This window comes from Myotis lucifugus, unplaced genomic scaffold, assembly GCF_000147115.1.
Source record: "Myotis lucifugus unplaced genomic scaffold, Myoluc2.0 scaffold_0, whole genome shotgun sequence".
Lineage (NCBI taxonomy): Eukaryota > Metazoa > Chordata > Mammalia > Chiroptera > Vespertilionidae > Myotis > Myotis lucifugus.
Window position 1 is genome coordinate 64630467 of NW_005871048.1, and position 19702 is coordinate 64650168.

The 19702-nt window shown below is 39.8% G+C and overlaps 1 protein-coding gene across 1 annotated transcript in view; it reads left to right on the plus strand.

Moving 5' to 3' along the window:
- CTNND2 (catenin delta 2) overlaps positions 1-19702 on the plus strand; it is a 473749-nt gene that overhangs the window by 282530 nt on the left and 171517 nt on the right. Inside the window, 1 exon segment of the mRNA XM_014453371.2 lies at positions 9025-9238. Coding sequence (XP_014308857.2) covers positions 9025-9238 — 214 coding nt within the window.

The window sequence follows — 19702 nt, forward strand, 5'->3', positions numbered from 1 at the left end:
GTCTGCGAAGAAGCTTTTTATGATTTCAATCTTCTGAATTGTGGAGACTTTGCTTGTGACCCAATATGTGGTCTATTTTTGAATATGTCCCATGAGCACCTGAGAGGAATGTATATTCCGCAGCTGTGGGGTGAAGTGTTCTGAAGATGTCAATTAAGTCCATCTGATCTAGTGAGTCATTTAGGATTGCTGTTTCTTTGCTGATTATTTGTCTAGCGGATTTATCCAGTGATGTCAGTGGTGTATTAAAGTCCCCTACTATGATTGTATTGTTGTCGATCTCTCCCCTGATATCTTCCAGAAGTTTTCTTATGTATGTGGGTGCTCCTGCATTGGGTGCATATATGTTTACCAGGGTTATATCTTCTTGTTGTATTGATCCCTTTAGTATTATGAAGTGGCCTTCCTTATCTCTAGTTACGGCCTTCACTTTGAGATGTATTTTGTCAGATATAAGTATTGCTACCTCAGCTTTCTTTTCCTTTCCATTTGCGTGAAAGATATTTTTCCATCCCTTCACTTTCAGCCTGTGTGAGTCCCTTCTAATGAGGTGGGTCTCTTGTAGACAGCAGATATATGGGTCATGTTTTTTTATCCATTCAGCCACTCGATGTCTTTTGGTTGGAGCATTTAGTCCATTTACATTTAAAGTTATTATTGAAAGGTACTTGTTTGTAGCCATTTCTTTTTTTGTGTGGCTGTTTTCTTTCTGAGCTTTTTATTTCTTCTTTTTACACCAGTCCCTTTAGCATTTCTTGCATTGCTGGCTTGGTGGTGATAAACTCCCTTAGCCTTTTTTGTCTGTGAAGCTTCTTATTTCCCCTTCAATTTTGAATGATAGCCTTGCTGGATAGAGTATTCTTGGATTCAGTCCTTTGCTTTGCATCACTTTGTAGATTTCCGTCCATTCTTTTCTGGCCTGATGTGTTTCTGCTGAGAAATCATTTGATAATCTAATGGGAGATCCCTTGTATGTTACTTTCCGTCTCTCTCTTGCAGCCTGTAAGATTCTCTCTTTATCCTGAACATTTGCCATGGTAATTATGATGTGTCTTGGTGTGGGTCTTTTCGGGTTCACCTTGTTTGGGACTCTCTGGGCTTGTGTGACTTTTTTCTTCCCCACCTCAGGGAAGTTTTCTGATATTATTTCTTCGAATAGGTTTTCTAATCCATGTTCATCTTTCTGTTGTTCTGGCACCCCTATTATTCGTATGTTGTTTCGTTTCATGTTGTCCCAAAGCTCCCTTAGGCTCTCCTCCTGTCTTTTAATTTTTTTCTCCATTTGCAGTACAGTTTGAGTGTGTTTTGCTTCCTTGTCTTCTAATTCACTAATTCGGTCCTCCGCTTCTCCCAATCTACTGTTGATACTTTCAATGGTGTTTTTTATTGCAGCTATGTCGCTCTTCATTTCTTCTTGGGACTTACTTAAGTTGTTGATTTTTTCATCTGTTTCTTCTAGCTTCTTGCATAAGTAGTTGAGTTTTTCATCTGTTTCTTCTTGCTTCTTGAACATCCGGTGCATGTACTCTAGGAACCTTATTCTGAATTCTTTTTCCGTCATGTTGCATATCTCTGTCTCACTTAGCTGCTTTTCTGGCGAGTCCTCCTTTTCTTTCCTTTGGGGGTTTCTTTGTCTACCCATGTTTGATCTTACTGACATGACTAGTTGTTGAGTCGTTCAGTGGCTGGACCCTGGGTGGCAGTGGCTCCTCGGGCTGTGGTTGCTCCTTGGGCGGTTGTGGTAGCAGCGGCTCCTCTGTTGATAGCAGAGCCTCTGGTGGGTGCTGTTCACAGCTGTGGTGGCTCTTCTGGCTGGTGGAGGGAGGCTTCACACACAGCAACTGTTCCCCAGGCAGAGCGTGTGGTGATCAGGAGGCCGCTGTTGCTTGAATCTGCTGCGTTGATTTAAAGGCACAAAATACAACACAACAAGGCACAACGTACCAGGCACTGAACACTATTGTATTTACGATATTACTGACCCCAAATAAAGGTGGCCACCCGAGCTAAGAGAGTTGGGAGATAAGGGGGAAAGAAGAGAAAAAGGTAGAAGAGAAAAAAGAAAGAAAGAAAAAAAGGAGTGCAAAAATGAAATTGGAAAAAGGGAGGGGAAAAAGAGGAGGAAAAAAGAAAAAAAAAGAAAAAAAAGTAAGAGAGAAAAGAGAATGAAGTATAAAAGGGGAAGAGACTATTTATATGAGGAGAAAACTCCTATAGGTCCGCCACTAATACCAACAAATTACAGCAACAGATTCCTGGAGATGAATACAAACTGCAAACAACCAATAATATCAAGCGACGCAAGGGGAAACAGAAGCACAGAAATAACCAGGGGGGGGGGAGAGGGAGGGGCAGGAAAATAAAAAGAATAAGCAGTCTAACCTCACAAACAATCCTAAAAAAAACCCCGATATACTCGTCAATCAAGCAAACAACAATAAAACAATAGAGAGAGAAAAGAAGAAGAAGAGAAAAAAAAATTGGATAGTGAAGGAAGATAAGGGAAAGGTGTATAAGGATTTAGAACAGGGGATTGGACGTAGGATATATAAGCAGGGTTAAATTTTGACAGGGTGTAAAAAGAGTAGGGAAAATCAAAAGCTGGAGTAGGGTAAGAGAAACAGGACAGCAAACGGGAAAAAGTGGGGGAGATTGTTTAGCACAGAGGCAAATTGAGGTAGAGAAAAATGTTGCTAAAGGAACGATGAAAATAGAATGGAGAACATTAGTCCCAAAATAAAATAAAGACAAAATAAAATGACACTTTAAAGAGTGGTAAAATGGTAGCGGTAATAATACTAGTTAAAAATAAAAATGTAGTAGCTGAAAGGGCAAAATCAGGTGATGGAGAAAAAGAAAAAATAAAAAAATAAAAAAAATGTTTTCTTAGTTAAAAGGAGAAAAAGTAATTTAAAAAAATAAAAATAAAAATGTGCAGTAATGCAGGTGCTTCAGATCTTCTACTCTTCTTATTGGCACGCCTTTCCGTGGAGGGGTGCAGGTCTCCTAAGGGCTCTTGCAGTCGCGCTGCTTGCGAGTCGTTGCCTCCGGGTTAGTAGCCGCCGGGTTAGTAGCCGATCTCTGGATGCCGGTAACAGCTACCGAAGATGGCTCGGTCTCGCCGCTGCGCTGGCGCCCGGGGGGAGGTTTCAGCCTCAATCTGTAACCATCCGCATTTTTTTTGGAGTTCTCTGTCTTTCCTGGCTGCAGACTGTCTCTCAGCTGAACCTCCCCAGCTTGATCGGGCTGATTGTTACCCGTTTCAGCTGCTCGCCCCTATCTGCTCCGGGACAAAGCACCAACACGTCCGTCTAAGCCTCCGCCATTTTTTTTCTCCCCTCATTGCTTGTTTATTGCTACGAACACCTACAGCCCAGGCCTTCAGGGTCTCACTATCTCTAAAGACAGGTACCCTGCAAGGGGAATTCTATTTCTTGTCAAAGTAAATTTTAACCCACTATACCTCATTATCATCATTATAATTTTGTGACGACTGTCATGAACTTACAAGCATGGTTGTAACTGGACACGTTATAAATTATTCACTGAGGCTGATATCAATTTAATGAGAATATCTAATTCATTGGTAAATATATTTTATCCTCCATACATGCAGATAATGTTAAGAGTAACAAATTTCGTAAGTGGCAAGACCTCATTTTTTGCAATGGGTGATATTATATTGCATTTTTCTTGTATTTAATTTAGTTGTCTACCTATTTGTTTTCTGATTTAAACAGAATATATATATATTCTGGCTTCTAATGAAGGGATAAGGGAAAAAAGCATTGCATCCTACTCTTGAATGATTTTTAGATACATTTAGTTCTAGAGTTTAAATTGTAAAAATACTTTAAAGCAGTGGTTTGCATGGCAAAGGTGTTGAAGCCGATTTCATTCTCCCTCAACACAAACTGGGTGAGCTTCAGTGATTCTGTGCACACACATCCCAGCCTTTTCCCCAAGAAACTGCATCAGGTTTAAGAATGCCCTCTCTGTAAACACTGGGGAGGACAGGCAGGAGAGCATAGTTTTGCTTTGTTTGATTTGTTAATCCATTTTTAAATTCTTCGCTGGGTATGGGATCCTTCAGCCCCCATCTTTCTCTCTGTGTCTAGATCCCTGAAGGTCATAGCTAAGTAGAAAAATGAAAGCTATTGATATAGGAACAATTTACTAAAGTGGACCATTTGTCAGAGAATCATATAGTAAATGAATTTAAACTGTCTCCTCAGGTTATGTATGAAGAGCTCTTTCTTATCATTCCCTGAGCCTATTAAGTTCAAGGAAGTAGCAGATATAAAATTTGTTCATTTCAAATCCAATTCGAGCTACACCTCCCTATGTGGACCTAAGCATTGTTTTTATCCAATCATTTCTATTAATGTAAATAAACCTGAGTCACACAGTCTTAAAAAAGAAGAAAACGCAATGCGCTATCACTTCAACCTACCAGAATGGCCAAAACCCCGAACACTGACAAAACCAAATGCTGGCGAGGAAGTGGAGTAACAATGACTCTCATGCATTGCTGCTTGGAATGCAAAATGATACAGCCACTTTGGGAAGCAGTTTGGCAGTTTCTTACAAAACTATACATACCCTTACTGCACAATCCAGCAATCGTGCTCCTTGGTCTTTACTCAGAGAAGTTGAAAACTTTGGTCTACACAAATACATGCAAAGGGATGTTTATAGCAGCTTTATTCATAATTGCCCAAACTTGGAAGCAACCAAGATGTTTTTTAATCAGTGAATGGATAAATAAACTGTGCTAGCCCTAGCCAGTTTGCTCAGAGGGTAGAGCATGGGCCTGTGGACCAAAGGGTCCCAGTTTTGATTCTGGTCAAGGGCACGTACCTCTGTTGCAGGCTCCTCTCCAGCCTGGGCCCTTCCCAGGGTGTATGCAGGAGGCAACCAGTTGATGTGTTTCTCTCACATTAATGTTTCTTAACTCTGTCTTTCCTTCTCTCTTCTACTCTCTCTAAAAATCAATGGAAAAGTATCCTTGAGTGAGGATTAAAGAAAAGAAAAGATCAATAAACTGCTATATCCAGATAGTGAATATAATTCACTACTATATCACTCAGTACTAAAAAGAAATGAGCTATCTATCAAAACATTAAATGCATACCACTAGGTGAAAGAAGCCAATCTGTAAAGGCTACATACTTTATGATACTTTATGAATTCAACCATATGACATTCTGGAAAAGGCAAAACCATAGAGGCAATAAAAAGATCAGTGTTTTCCAAAGGTTAGGGAGAAGGGTGGGAGGGGTGAACAGGCAGAGCACAGAGCATTTAGGATTGTGAAATTATTCTGTATGATACTATAATGATGAATACATGAGATTAAACATTTGTCAAGACCCCTAGAATGTGCAACACCAAGAGTGAACCCTAATTTAGATTATGGACTTGGGTGATAATGATGTGTCCGTGCAGGTTCTTCAGTTAGAACAAATGTACCCCTCTGGTGAGGGACCTTGATAATGGGGAGCCTGTGCATGCATGAGTACATGTTTAAGAACTGTACTTTTTGCTCAATGTCACTGTGAACGTAAAACTGATCTAAAAAACTAGGTCTATTTAAAGAGAGTAAAAAGGAGAGTCAGATTGAAGGACACTAACAGGTGAAAAACAACTGCACCATTTTTCCATTCATTGATAAATATTTATTAATTTACTATCACGTGCATTTTATTTTGTTATGTTTTACATATATTAGATATATAGCATTTTATTGATTTGTTTTACTAATATTAAACCTAGAATTATTTAAGATTTGATTTGAAGAATTGTGCATGATGATACTTAGGGGTGTAAGGGAAGAGGGCAAACTGGGCAAAACAAGAGCCCTCCCGCTGTATGGGGAGTGATCAATGGAAAGGATAAATGGGGTGGAGATTGCTTGCCATTTAGTGGGAGAGGGAATAAAGGTGCCATTTCAAAGAATAGAATTTTCCCTGATAGTTTTTCAAAGAGAAGCTGTACCTCATTAATGTTTAAAATAGGTTTAGCGTCTTATAAGGGTTTAAGGTTGGATATAAGAGGAAATTAGAAGAATAGGTGTGAGGAAAAGTCAAAGGGAGGGAGGATCCAGGAGAAAAGCAGAGGGGAAATGCGGAGTGCAGCATCGGACCCCTCCACAGCCACCCAGAGTCCCTGTGAGTATAAAGACCCTGTAAGAGAATTAGAAGTCTGCCTCATGGCTTCCCTCTGGTCCTGCTGGGAGAGGGGAGGTGGCGGGAGAAGGAGGAAGAAGCTAGGACCCAACCATGACATTTCACATCCAGTGAATGTTTAAATATCAGCTCTGACTACTGTTTGGCCTCAGAAAAACTAAAGGAGGATTACCACATTCTTAGATAAATTTAACCCCAGGAAAACAAAAGTTTTTAATATTGATGATCTGGTGACCACCCCCTCCCCCCCATAAAAACAGCAGAAAGAAAAGTTTGTTGTCTTACTTGTGTTTCTCTAAGTAGATTAAAATAGAATTTAAGATTTTGCTATAAATTTGGATATATGGCATTAATTAGGGTCACACTGAATACATTGTGTTCTCATTATGCCGTTAAGAATTGATATTGCATTTGTTTTGAATTCATTTTCCCTTTAGTGCTTTGCAATAATATTTTAATAGCTTGATTCATTATGTTGTATTAATGAGAATATATTATCATAAGTTAAGAATATTAACTATAATAAATAATATAGCTAATCTATAGATAAAATAGATTTACTATACCATCTGCTTTCAATATATAACCAATTGGTTAACTGTGAGAATGGCTTTATTACCTCTTTTTCATGGTTTCATCATTATTAAGAAAGCTAAACCCAGGGAATGTTTAAGTAAAGCACACACATGCAAATACCCACATAGAGAAAGTGACATTCATAGTTTAACTTTTTCATAAAACTGGAATATCCCTCCTGAGATATTATAATAAAGTTGATGTTATTTCCCAGCTGTATGTCAAAGACACATGTATACAGTGGTAAAAACTTTCATCTCCCTTGGATGGGTGCCAAACAGGTCCTTGGTAAAACTGTAAATTGGGAAAAAGTTGTTTTCCGATCCTTTCTCTCTGTTTAAAATTAACCCAATAACCCCTTTAGTCACCTTCCCTGGGTGCTGTCACCACCATAGACTGTGCAGGCACCTCAGGGAAATTAATTCCCTTGACAACCAGGTCCTCCCTCTGCCTTTCCTTGTTCTCTTCTTACAGGAAGTAAACACATTCATGCTTTCCATAGATGTGGAGTCTGTGAGTTCTAAGTATTACAACTTTTTTGTGTTTTTATTTTATTGATGGATGAAAAGAATTCCTACAGGCACATTCTGAATCATCAGCTGGCCCAGCTTATATCATTTCATTTGTAAGCTGGTGTGGGAAGGTCTGCTATAGCTCCCAGAGATACTCTGACCTGGTCACAGAGGGTCTGGTCTTTTTTTTGAAGAGGGATATTACTGGGTTTTGAAAAGCTGAGTGTTAGCTAATCTGAGAAACACTACTGTATCTCCCTCCTAATTCATTATTTATTGAAAATCTACTCCGGTCTTGCACTTAGAATAGGCATAGAGTTTATGAAACAGAAACTTGCTCTCCAAGAACATACTTCTAGCAGAAGACAGACAGTAACAATAACCATAACAATGAAGTTAGAACATGACAAGTGCTATAAAGAATTCTATAACAGGTTAAATTAAAACAAGAATGCTGGATTGGGGTGGGGGGCATGGTTCAGATTGCAGTGTTAAATACTGTGGTTGGAGTAGCTTCATAGAGACAGTGGGATTTGAGCATCTTTGAAAGATTTGGGTCGTTGAGCCACGTGCCCCAGCACACATGCAGGATGAATGGGTTTTCTATAAGAAAACTAAGTAGGGAAGGTGCCATATTATACGCTATCATGCCAAATTATAATTCTTCAGTTTCTGAGGGATATTGAAGTTAAAGAAAGAAAAAAAATATTACTGAATGGATTGTATTATTTTTTTCATATAAATGCAGAAATATTTAAGTACAGCTTTGTACAAAATAGTCTGTATGTTAACTAGCCAGTTTTTTGCTTTAAATTTTTAAATTGGTCTAAAAAATTAAAGGGTAACACCATCTAGAAACATATTGCAATGTATGTTTTTATCAAAACATCAAAATTTTCTTTGGGTAAAAAGAACACTAAAATTGATTTTTTTGTTGCTATTAATCAAATACCTAAGTTAAGCATAACATACCTAGGTCTTAGTGTTCTGACTAGCTCTCATGGCGAGTGACTTTATTTTCCAGGTCTTGTCAGATGAAAATCCTTGTATGAAATCTTCTGGTTTCTCATTTAGCTTCTGGATCCTTTGAAATACTGGGAGCATTTCCCTATTAAGCATAATTTTAACATTTTGTACATCAGTTCTGCAGCCCTTTAAGACAGTGGTTAAATGTGGTCAGTCTTGCCCTGGCCGGTTTGGCTCAGTGGATAGAACGTCTGCCTGCGGACTGAAAGGCCCAGGTTCGATTCCGGTCAAGGGCATGTACCTTAGTTGCGGGCACATCCCCAGTAGGAGGTGTGAAGGAGGCAGCTGATCGGTGTTTCTGACTCTCTATCTCTCTCCCTTCCTCTCTGTAAAAAAATCAATAAAATACATTTTTTAATAAAAAAAATGTGGTCAGTCTTAGGAGTGAGAAGGATTCTTTTGGCCCTCTATCTGCTTCATGCCATGCGTTGTGGGCATAATTTTATAGAGAGATGGGTCTGAAATCCATTAGAAAGTTAAAATCTCCTTTCCAAAATTCCATAACTTGAAAGGAAATGCATTTGAATGTTTATCAGTAGGATGTTAAAGCAAGTAAATGCAATAAAATCTAACGAGAGCACACATTTGTTTTCTTTTTTGTTTCTGTGCCTTAATTCAGTTCAGTGCAATTAATTGTAGCTACTTCACACGAAAAAACCGTTTTGATTTAAGAACCGAAAGCGTCCTCTCTAAGGCACAAGGTGTGTCCTTTGCTCTTGCAGATACGGAGACAAGGAGGCATCCAGCTCCTGGTGGACCTGTTAGATCATCGGATGACAGAAGTCCACCGTAGTGCCTGCGGAGCCTTGAGAAACTTGGTGTATGGGAAGGCCAACGATGACAACAAGATTGCTCTGAAAAACTGTGGTGGCATCCCAGCGCTGGTGAGGCTACTCCGAAAGACCACGGACCTGGAGATCCGGGAGCTGGTCACAGGTTAGAATCCTTATTAACAGCATTACTGTCTCTCAAGATCAATTTCCGTTCCCCAGCATAATAGCAAATGTGGAGTCCTGACCTCTCCGGGGGCTAACAGCCATAGGCAGTTCAAGTAGGTGTTTGCAAATGACGAGTCAAGTGACTAAGAGCATATTCAATGTAACACTCGGAGATTGATCAAATTCAATAATTATAATCCCATAAATATAACCCTCACTAAAATTCTGTGGCCATATTTCAGTCTTTGTCATTTGACTAAGTACCCACAGGTCATCATTAGAATGGCATTAGTAATGATTAAAGGGACCATTGCATTCCTCACTCAAGCTCCAAGGGCCCTTCCTTTACCTCTATAACTTGTTTCCTAAGCCCATTTCTTCTATGAATTACTTCTTCTACCTCTGATTTTATAAGTAAATGTTCTCTTATAGTTTGAAAAAAATTATGATGATTAAACAGCCTGGTATCTGAGTTATTGCTAAGAAGGTACATATTCTGGTTTATACTGTGGTTAACAACAGAGAACTTAGCGTATTTAACAGTTCATTTCAGTTATAAAATATTTATGCCTACAAAGTCCCAAGGTTATATGGTATTAAATATTAAGGAACTTTTCAATTGTGAACATGAGAGAAAGCCTTTCCATAAACATAGAACTTTTGAGTTTTATAAAATAGAGAAAATTGTCAAAGCCACCTCTTAGAGCCGTCAGGATTAATGAATGAGAACATGTAAAGCATTTTGCACATCCCTTTCTTGGGGTACATATGGACACAGTAAACATCAGCCATTCGCTATCATCCCTCACTTTTAAAGCGTGTAGTTTTACTTGTTGGAGTGCTAACAACATTGGTGTCCTCAACATGGGATTTCAGTTTGATCTTCCTGATTATACACATGGCTGTTCTGGGTGATATTTGGGTTCATCAAACTTTCCCATTCAAGCAAGTATTTTGCCAGTGGTTTGCAAGGTTGGCTCTCAAAAGTGGATGTTTTAATTATCCAGGATTCCACTGACCTCTGACTTGGCTCTAAAATGTTCTTGTCGCTATGCTGATGAAGTCTGTGTGAATTTGTCTATTTAAGGAAGTGCAGTACTCAAGCCGGAGTTATAAATATCTGTTCAATCTTGGTTCAAGACTCGCAGCATCAGCATCTTTTCTTAAAATGTACCTACACCCTTAAAGATTATTGTCATGTCTCTTTGCCATGATGGATCCTATTGGAAAACAACAAGCACTTTGGTCAAGCTCTACCACTCTAGAAATGGAAATCAGAAATGAGCATCTATAAGAAGAGTCCAGTGTGAGACAAATCGCTTTAAGTAACAAAGTAATGACAAAGCCTTCAAAATAGCTGCACTGGCAGAAATCTGAGGGCTCCTGGAAACCGCAGGGCTCTGCCGACTTCTGCTTAGACACAGCGTCAGTGATGCACATCTAGCCAAAGCTGACTCCACTGCCTGATGCAAAAGGTAAAATGAGGCAGATGAATGCACCTCAGAGGGCCTCAGAGAGTCATGTTCATCTTCTGCACCAGCCCGAGGTCATCTGCCAAAGTGAGCTATGAGAGCTTGGAATCAGAGGACTCCCACAGAGCTGGGGGAATCCGGTGTTTTAGTACAGTCAAGCCAATTTAACCTCAAGGTCATCCTTAGTTGTCTTTTCTCAAATGCTTTTGCATTTCTACAGGGTCAGGTGTGTTCTAAGCTTTAGACTTTTGCATGTGCAGGGTTGGCGTTAGCTGACCACACCCACACAGGCATGCTGATAACTAACACCCGTGCCCACTGAGATGGGTGTGCCCTGTTCTGAATTGTCGAACCGTATGTTCCTGGCAGCTAGATATTAAAAGGGAAGTCCCTGACTTCCAAACATGTTCACATTTTGGAAACTTAACTAAATGAGCAGCAAGGGGGTCGATGGCTCTGGAGGGAGGAGCAGAGCATAAGAGTGAAGAGGCTTTCTTCATTTCTTCATTTCTGTTGTCACAGCCCTCCTTCCCCAAATCCTTTTGGGAATTAGGCTGTATATGTATGCAAAAAATTTAAAAAGCAATGGTTTAAAAGTAACAAATATCACTTCCTTCGTAATTCTCCAGTGGAACTAATACAGAGTTCAGCAAGGAGTAAGTACTGAGGACATTACAGGAGCCCCATTAGGACACAATGTGTATTAGCAAGTGCATGAAAACAAATGTGCTGAAAACATTATAGGGGGATAATGAGCTTTGAATACCTTTCTGGATATTTACAAACTAGGGTATTTTGTAAACAAACATTCAAAAGAACAATTTTAGTGTTTTTTTTAATTAAGCATGTTTATAAACCAGATTTTAGATTAGATCTAGGTTCTATATACAGAGGAATCTAGAGTACCAAATTATAAGCAATAAAAGAAAGGAATGATATTGCATAGCTTTAAATTATTTACTGAGTATTCTTTGGCAAACTGTTTGAACAATAATAAAATATTAAAATTGAAGTATTTACATACATTTACATTCAACGCAAACATGCATGCTTTAAAAAACAGCTGCCTGTTTGCACTGCCATATCTGTTCACAGTAGAATAGATAGTGCCCGTTAGGCCTTGCAATAAATAACTTTCTTCCTATGCCATAATTGCTGTGAGATGATGATCAGAATTTTATTAGAATCCAGTTGAAGCCATTATATGCTAGCCATTACTTGAAATGCGCCAAAGCAAATAAACTTTGATTAGAAATGCTGCATGTCCTTTGGGCTTGACTAATATAATTTTTCTCTCTGTAAATATGGAAATAATCAACCTAAATTTTGAAATGCCCAACTAAAGATTTCAGAGTGCTTTACAAATCATAATAAAACGGGTTTTATTGAACCATAAAACTTAATAAATAAGTTTTATTTTAGTTGAAAGCAAGAGTCCGTATGATTTCTACTTCGTCAAGAATGGAGTGTATTCTTTGATCTTATGCTTCGCAGACCCAAATAGTCTTTCCTTTAATTAAGGAGCCAGAGCTCACTTTACCTACTTCACTTAGTAGTTTTAAGTTAGTTGTTTAGTCTCCAAAGGGTGCTGCTATAAGTTGAACTATGTTCCCCCAAAATTCATAGGTTGAAGTGCTAACCCATAGTCCCTCAAAATGTGACTCAGATGTAATGAGTTATGTTAGCATACTAGAGGAGAGTGAACCCTTAATCAGATAAGGCTGGTGTCCTTATGGAAAGGGGAAATTTTTAACACAGATACGTACAGGGATAATGCCATGTGAAGATGAAGGCAGAGATCAAGGTGATGCTTCTACACGGCAAGGAACACCAAAGATAGCCCGAAAACCATCAGAAGCTCAGAGAGATGCATAGAAGAGATTCTCCTTACAGCCCTCAAAAGAAACCAACCCTGGTGACATCTTGATTTTGGACTTGTAGCCTCCAGAACTGTGAGACAGTCAAGTTACTGTTGTTTAAGTCATTCAGTCCGTGGTACTTAGTTATGGCAGCTCTAGGCAACAAATACAGACCTAAATCCAGACTGTGCATTCTCCTTTTCCCTGTAGTGAGCAAACACATTTACTGGTCATGGAGATAAAGCAATGCAAATAAATGTAAAACCATGCTGGTTTAATAGTATCACTGTGTTTAAAATAAATGGGTCCCTATTGGTCTGATTTCTTAATTCATCTTCTTAAAGCAACTACTTGTGAAGGAATGGAAACAGCAAAGGTGATAATTAGATACATTGCCTTCTTTTACTTTTTTCAAAGTAATAGACATATATGGTCCAAAAATAAAATAGTATGAAAATGCTTATAGTGAAAATAGCAGTCCCCTGCCTCATCTGTCCTCCCAGATTCCTCACAGGCATTTGGCCTTAGCTTTTGTTTTGTTTACCTTTGTGGTTGTTTTTTTTTTTCATGGTTATTTTATGTACTTAAATAATATGTTTATTTTACTCTAAATCAATTATCATGGGCTTTTCATATTGATTTTCTATTATGATAGAGGAGAATTTTTTTTTCATTTTCATCATTCATGTCTTCTATTTCTTCTTACCAAAATGGTGGGATCATTATCTCTGGTCCTTTTGCAAATTTAATCAGTAACTTTAAAGGTAAGTCTCCAGTTTTTTCATCTAACTCAGATTTTATCTCTTATCACTTATTTTGTAAGATAAGGGTGTTAGTTCTCCTATGTTTTCACCCTTCATATTCACAACCTCTGTCATCATACTTGACCTTTATATTGTTATGGTTTACTGCATTTGCCATCTCTCCTGTGACCATTGTCAATCTTCCAAGATATTCTGTAGCTTAATTCAAGGGCTTGAAAGCCAGAGACAAGCCTTTGCATTATGGTAGAAGGGCAGATCCATGTGGGACCCAACAATCACATTTCCCCCGACCACCATGGATCCCGTGTGATGCTTGACAAAGGAGTACATTTCTAGCATCATATCTGAGTGGATCCTCCACCAACTATGATGCCTTTCAACTCAACTTTGTCCATGATTTCAATCATCATCAATTCCAAAGATTCTCACTACCAGAATCCTCTGTTTGGGGCAGATTTGGCTGATTGCTTTCTAGACTTGCTGCACAACTCTCCTGGTTTGGAACTTCTGTCTCTTAGATTCCATACCCTCCTCTTTCTTGGTTTACTCTCTTATGAGTTTCTTTAAAAAGGTGCTTAGAAGATGAAATTGTGAAAATGTCTGTATTGCATCTTCATACATGACTGATATTGGATATAGGTGGATAGATATTTATTTTCTAGTGAATATTTTATATAATTTAATTTTAATCTTGATACTATAAAAAGCCTGTGATGATATACCTAGGTTTATGCCTTTTAAAAAGGTCATTGGTATCAGATACTTCCAACTTAAAGAGTCATGGCCTTCAGTGTCAGAAAATTGTCTTGTTATTTTGTTAAAAATTTGTCCATTTTTGTGTACTCTCTGGAATTATTGTTTGTTAGATTTTGAACCTCATGGATTTTTCCTCTATTAAATTTTCTTATATAATTTGGAGCCCTTTGCCTTTTATCATACATTCTGAGAGATTTTTCAAGTACCCAACATTTTCCTCAATTTATCTATGAGGGGCTTTGGGAGGAATCTAGGGAGATATCATCATCATTATTTCTGTACTTCTAAAATGCTATGCTATTTTTAATAACCTCTGTTCTTATTTTGTGAATATAAACTATTCTTGAATTTCTCTAAGGATGTTATTTAGAACTGAGGTTTGTTTTTCTCTTTATCATGAATCATCTCACTTTTTTCTGGTGTCATTTTTTTCTATTTGGCTTTATAGGAGTCTTTCTCATTTTTGCAGGTTTCTTTTAAAGGTGTAGAGACCCTCAGTTCTCTACTCATTTTTAAGACAAGAGAAATAGAGGGTTTGAACTTTGTGCACATTGGTGAAGTTTGTTAACTGAGCTCAACTCCAGGTGAGCAGGTAGGCGAGCTTGTGTGCTGGGGAGTCCTTGAAGTATCCGAACGAGGAAGACTTTTCTCTAATGCTCAGATGTCCACATAGCTTTTTACTTCTCTCCCAGTGCATTCAACCTCTTTGGAAATATTCTTCTGAGTTGTTTATTTGTGTGGCCTGGAGGGAGGAGTCAGTAACTTACTGGTAGCTAGATGTTCTTGCCACCTAGGTAGGAGTAGAGAATGAGAAGGTGGGCCATTGTTTGCTTCAATCAGTCACCCTTCCATAGCCTCCCTTCTCATTTTTACATACTCATGCCCGTCTTCTCTGAGCATGAGTCTTTCCTGTCCACCAGGACAGCCAACCCTCATTGGGTCATCAGGACAGAGGCTCCTCTCTGCATATCCTGAGCCTTATTGCCCTCCTCTCAGTTTACCTGCCAGCTCACCTCCCTCTGTTTTTATATCGTGCAGAAATGTGATGAAATTTCTCATCTGCTGAATTATTCCTTCCATTGTCTTCTTTATTCCATTATGTCCCTAATAAAGAGTATATTCCCTGCATGAGTTTTGAACAGTTTGATAAGACAAAGTGTAAATAGTACTACATACTACCTCTGTTGCTGATAGAAGCCCCTTTGGAGGCATTGCTTTAGGTCTGTTAGCCAAGTATAGGCTTACTATTTCAAACGGAGTCCTGGGTGTAATGTTAATTAAATATCTTCCATGGAAGGAGACGTTGGAACAGAGAAGCATTTCCCCACTAACATCTTCCAGTCTTTCCCCTCTTATCCTATTTGCTATGATTACCCCAAGGCCTGGCTCACATCTCCAAAGCAAGAGCTCAGCATTTTGTCAAGATAGTCTTTCCTTCATCTTCCTGGGGCCTCTTGGTGATGACCTGGAGTCCTGGTGGGCATGTTACTTATTATACCAAGGGGTGCTGAAGTGGGTCAAAGTAGCACATTATTTAAATCAAGTCCAGGGTCAATGTGCTCCCAAGATTTAAAATTTAAAACCCAAATATATTTCTTATCCCAAATGTCCAACATAGCATATCAGAGGTTCTGCAATAAGTTTAAACAGCATGATAAAGATACAAATGACTAGAGACAACCAGTAATGAAACACCAAGCAATGTAGAGATGCTCTGAATTTTATTTTTTATTTTTATTTAATATATTTATTGATTTTTTTTTTTTTACAGAGAGAAGGGAGAGGGATAGAGAGTTAGAAACATCGATGAGAGAGAAACATCGATCAGCTGCCTCCTGCACACCTCCTGCTGGGGATGTGCCTGCAACCAAGATACATACCCTTGACCGGAATCGAACCTGGGACCTTTCAGTCCGCAGGCCAACGCTCTATCCACTGAGCCAAACCGGTTAGGGCAATGCTCTGAATTTTAATGTAAACCCCACCAAATATCAAATTTCCAAGGAGGAATTAAAAATCAAAGTCCAAATCCACTTTTATGTTGAAGCTCAAAGACATTAAAGTTCAAAGGAATTAAAGTCTAAAAATCAATATCTCTTCGCCATTGTGTTTAAGTTCAAAGTCCACAATTTTTAAGTTAAAAAACCATTTTTCCGACTATTTTATTCTGCACAGTCTTTACCAGAAGGATTCTCTGTGCCTCTTTGAGGTCTGATTTCTTTCAAAAATGGGGCTGCCTCACACTGGAGTTGGTGCCATACTTTCAGGACCTCAAAAGCTGCATTATTTCAGTGTCAACTCCCACTTAACTCACTGTTCAAGGGTGTTCAGGAACCCTGGCCCATGACCATCACCTTCAGAAAAGGAGCCATTCCAAACCCCAAGAGCAGTTACCCTAGACACAGATATACCCAGAGACCAGTTCTAGCTGAGGCCATGGCAGCCACTCAGCTATGTCTGCGTTGGTTACCTATTGCTGCTACACTAAATTGCCACACATTTAGCAGCTTAAAAAATGCAAATTTATTTTCTCCCAGTTTTGGAGGTTAGAGGTCCAACACAAGTCTCACTGGGCTAAAATGAAAATGCCAGCTGAGCTGTGTTCCTTTCTGGGGACTTTAGGAGACAGTCCTTGCCTTTTTCAGCTTCTAGGGGCTGCCCACGTTTCTTGACTAGTGACCCACTTCCACTGTCTTCCTAGCCAGCAACATTGGTCTCTGATGAATTTTCCATGGTCACATTTCCCTTGGACTGCTGCAAGGAAGGGTTCTCTGCTTTTAAGGAGCCATGGGATTAGATCGGGCCCACCTGGAAAATCTGGAATAATCTCCAGGATAATGTCCCCATCCCTCCATCCTTACGTTACATCTTCACAGGCCCTTTTGCTCTATAAGGTAACATACTGACAGGTTCTGGAGATTGGGATGGGGACACATTTGGAGGCCCATTATTCTGTCATCCACAGTATCAGCGGGAAGATGAGTAAATGGAGATCTCCTTGGATTTAGTCACTCAGGTGAGGCCGGTCTGATGGTGCCTGGCTTCCAGAGTCCACAATCTGTGAGCTTAACTGAACCCGGAGAAAGAGTCCCAGCAAATAGGTATGCCTTTTGGTATTAGGCATTCACCAGGTACAGAGAAAGTGAGTCCATCCATGCATATTGTGTATTCTTTAGGAAAATGGAATTACAAACATTGTTGTCATCTTGCAACATTTAGAGGCTGGCACCCTCTTTGCTGCAGGGAGTGTGTGACACGACTTCCACTATTGCCTGTTAACAGGCATCCCTCCATCCTGTGTTACAACAGCTATTTCTCTGCTTTGTATTGTGAGTCACGAGATCACCTGACCCTACAAAGGCTGCAGAATCACCTCAAAAGTCCCGAATCTGAGGCTGCTCTTGGTGTTACAGAAACCACTGCTTGTTCGTGCTCAGGCTCCGAGGTCCTCATCTTCCAGTCCCCCCTTTTCACTGCTGTGATGGGATGTGTTTCTATGGCTCGTTTCCCTCCACTAGTCCCCTGTAGTTTTCCAGAAGGCTCAGTTGAGTTTCTACCTATTGAACCCTCTTCCTCAGGTAGACACTCAGTTTTTGAATGTATGTAGGGATAGCAGTTTGCTGGAATGGAGTCCTGCCTGCCCTTCACTTTCCCCTTGCTCTCCTACCTGGAAACATTGGTCTAGTGCAGCCGTGGGCAAACTACGGCCCGCGGGCCAGATCCGGCCCGTTTGAAATGAATAAAACTAAAAAAAAAGACCGTACCCTTTTATGTAATGATGTTTACTTTGAATTTATATTAGTTCACACAAACACTCCATCCATGCTTTTGTTCCGGCCCTCCGGTCCAGTTTAAGAACCCATTGTGGCCCTCGAGTCAAAAAGTTTGCCCACCCCTGGTCTAGTGGCATCATGCATTTCTAACACCCCTCAGGATTCCAGATCGGAGTTGGCAAATTTTTCTGGATTGAGTCAGATGGTAACTATTTTAGCTTGCTGGCCACGGGGTCTCTGTTACAACTCAGTTCTATCGATATTGGGTGAAAACAGTAGTAGATAATATGTAGACAAATGGGCATGGATATGTTTCAATAAAACTTTTTGTATAAAAGCATATGGCTGGCCCCCAAGCCATAGTTTATAGAACCCTCTATTGCACCCTCTCTTCCATAGCCTAGTTCTGAACAAAATGAAGGTGGAAGCCACATTATTAAACCGTTCCAGTAATTACTAGTACTGTTGGAGGCCAGTTTCTAGGCCTGTTTGCCAAGAATTAGGCAGAGGTATTCACCAATGCACAGGTGGCAGTTGGGTCAGGGCAACCCCCAGGACACATCCCATGGAGATCAGGAGAACTGGTGTTCCGGGGGCCACTCATTCCCACGAGGAGCAAAGACAGAGTTGAGCCAAGCCATGCATACCCACAAATGACTTGGGTAAGTCCCTCTATCTCCCAGGGGAAGAATGAGGGAAGAGGTGGGAGAAGCCTGTGTTACATTAATTATGCTTCATTCACACAAGGAAACAGCAGGCCTGGGGAAGAATCATTCCCCAGCAGCCAAGTGCTGTTAATTCTAATGGATCCCTGGAGGGGGAAAGAATTGTTTGTGTTTGGTCTGCTTCTTGGCCCCTATTCATCTTGTAATCAGCCATGCATTTCACACATTCTTTATAGAGATGTCTGTGTTGGGGTTATCTCTTTATAGCAGATAGCCCAGTTATGCCAAATGTAGAGGGCAAAAACCAACAATCCACAGCACTAGATCTGATTCTTAATTTTCTCCCCAACCAGACCAAGTCTAATCAAATTAAGAAATTCAAACCATTAACTTCCTGTCCACCCCCACTCTTTTTTAAAATTATATTTCTTTATTGATTTCAGAGAGGAAGTGAGAGGGAGAGAGAGATAGAAACGTCAATGATGAGAGAGAATCATTGATCGGCTGCCTCCTGCACGCCCCCTACTGGGGATCAAGCCCACAACCCAGGCATGTGCCCTTGGTCAGAATCAAACCTGGGACCCTTCGGTCTGCAGGCCAATGCTCTATCTACTGAGCCAAACCGGCTACGGCCACCCCCACTCTTAATCCTAGAGATTGAAACAGCTCTAGGCTGTGTGTCTAACCCATTCATTCATTAAACAAATATTAGTTGAGTGTCTACTATGTGGCAGCGAGTTTGAGGTGCTTAGAATATAGGAGTTGAATACTCAGGTACCTTCTAGCTATAGACCACTCCTAGAAACTTCTTCCTAATTGCCAATCTGGTGGTGCCTGTGCTCCAAGGAGCCAGATGGAGAAAGTGAGAAAGAAAGGGCACAGTTGGGAGGGGTCTTGGATTTCAATTAACTTATATAAAAAGAAGTGAACTATATGAAGACAAGAAGTGTAATTTCAATATCCATTAGCAGAACCATTGTGGAATGTTTCATGTTTAAAACTCAGAGACCTGTCTTCCTGGAGGTTGTGTGCGGTGGACAAGATTGACAATAAATCTATAATTTCAAGGTCTCCCAACAGCTATGACCACAAATGAAGCAGGCTAAGGAGATTAGAAAGTGAGGGGAATGAAGTTCATTTTAAAAGAAATGAAAAGACCTAAATAATGGTGCG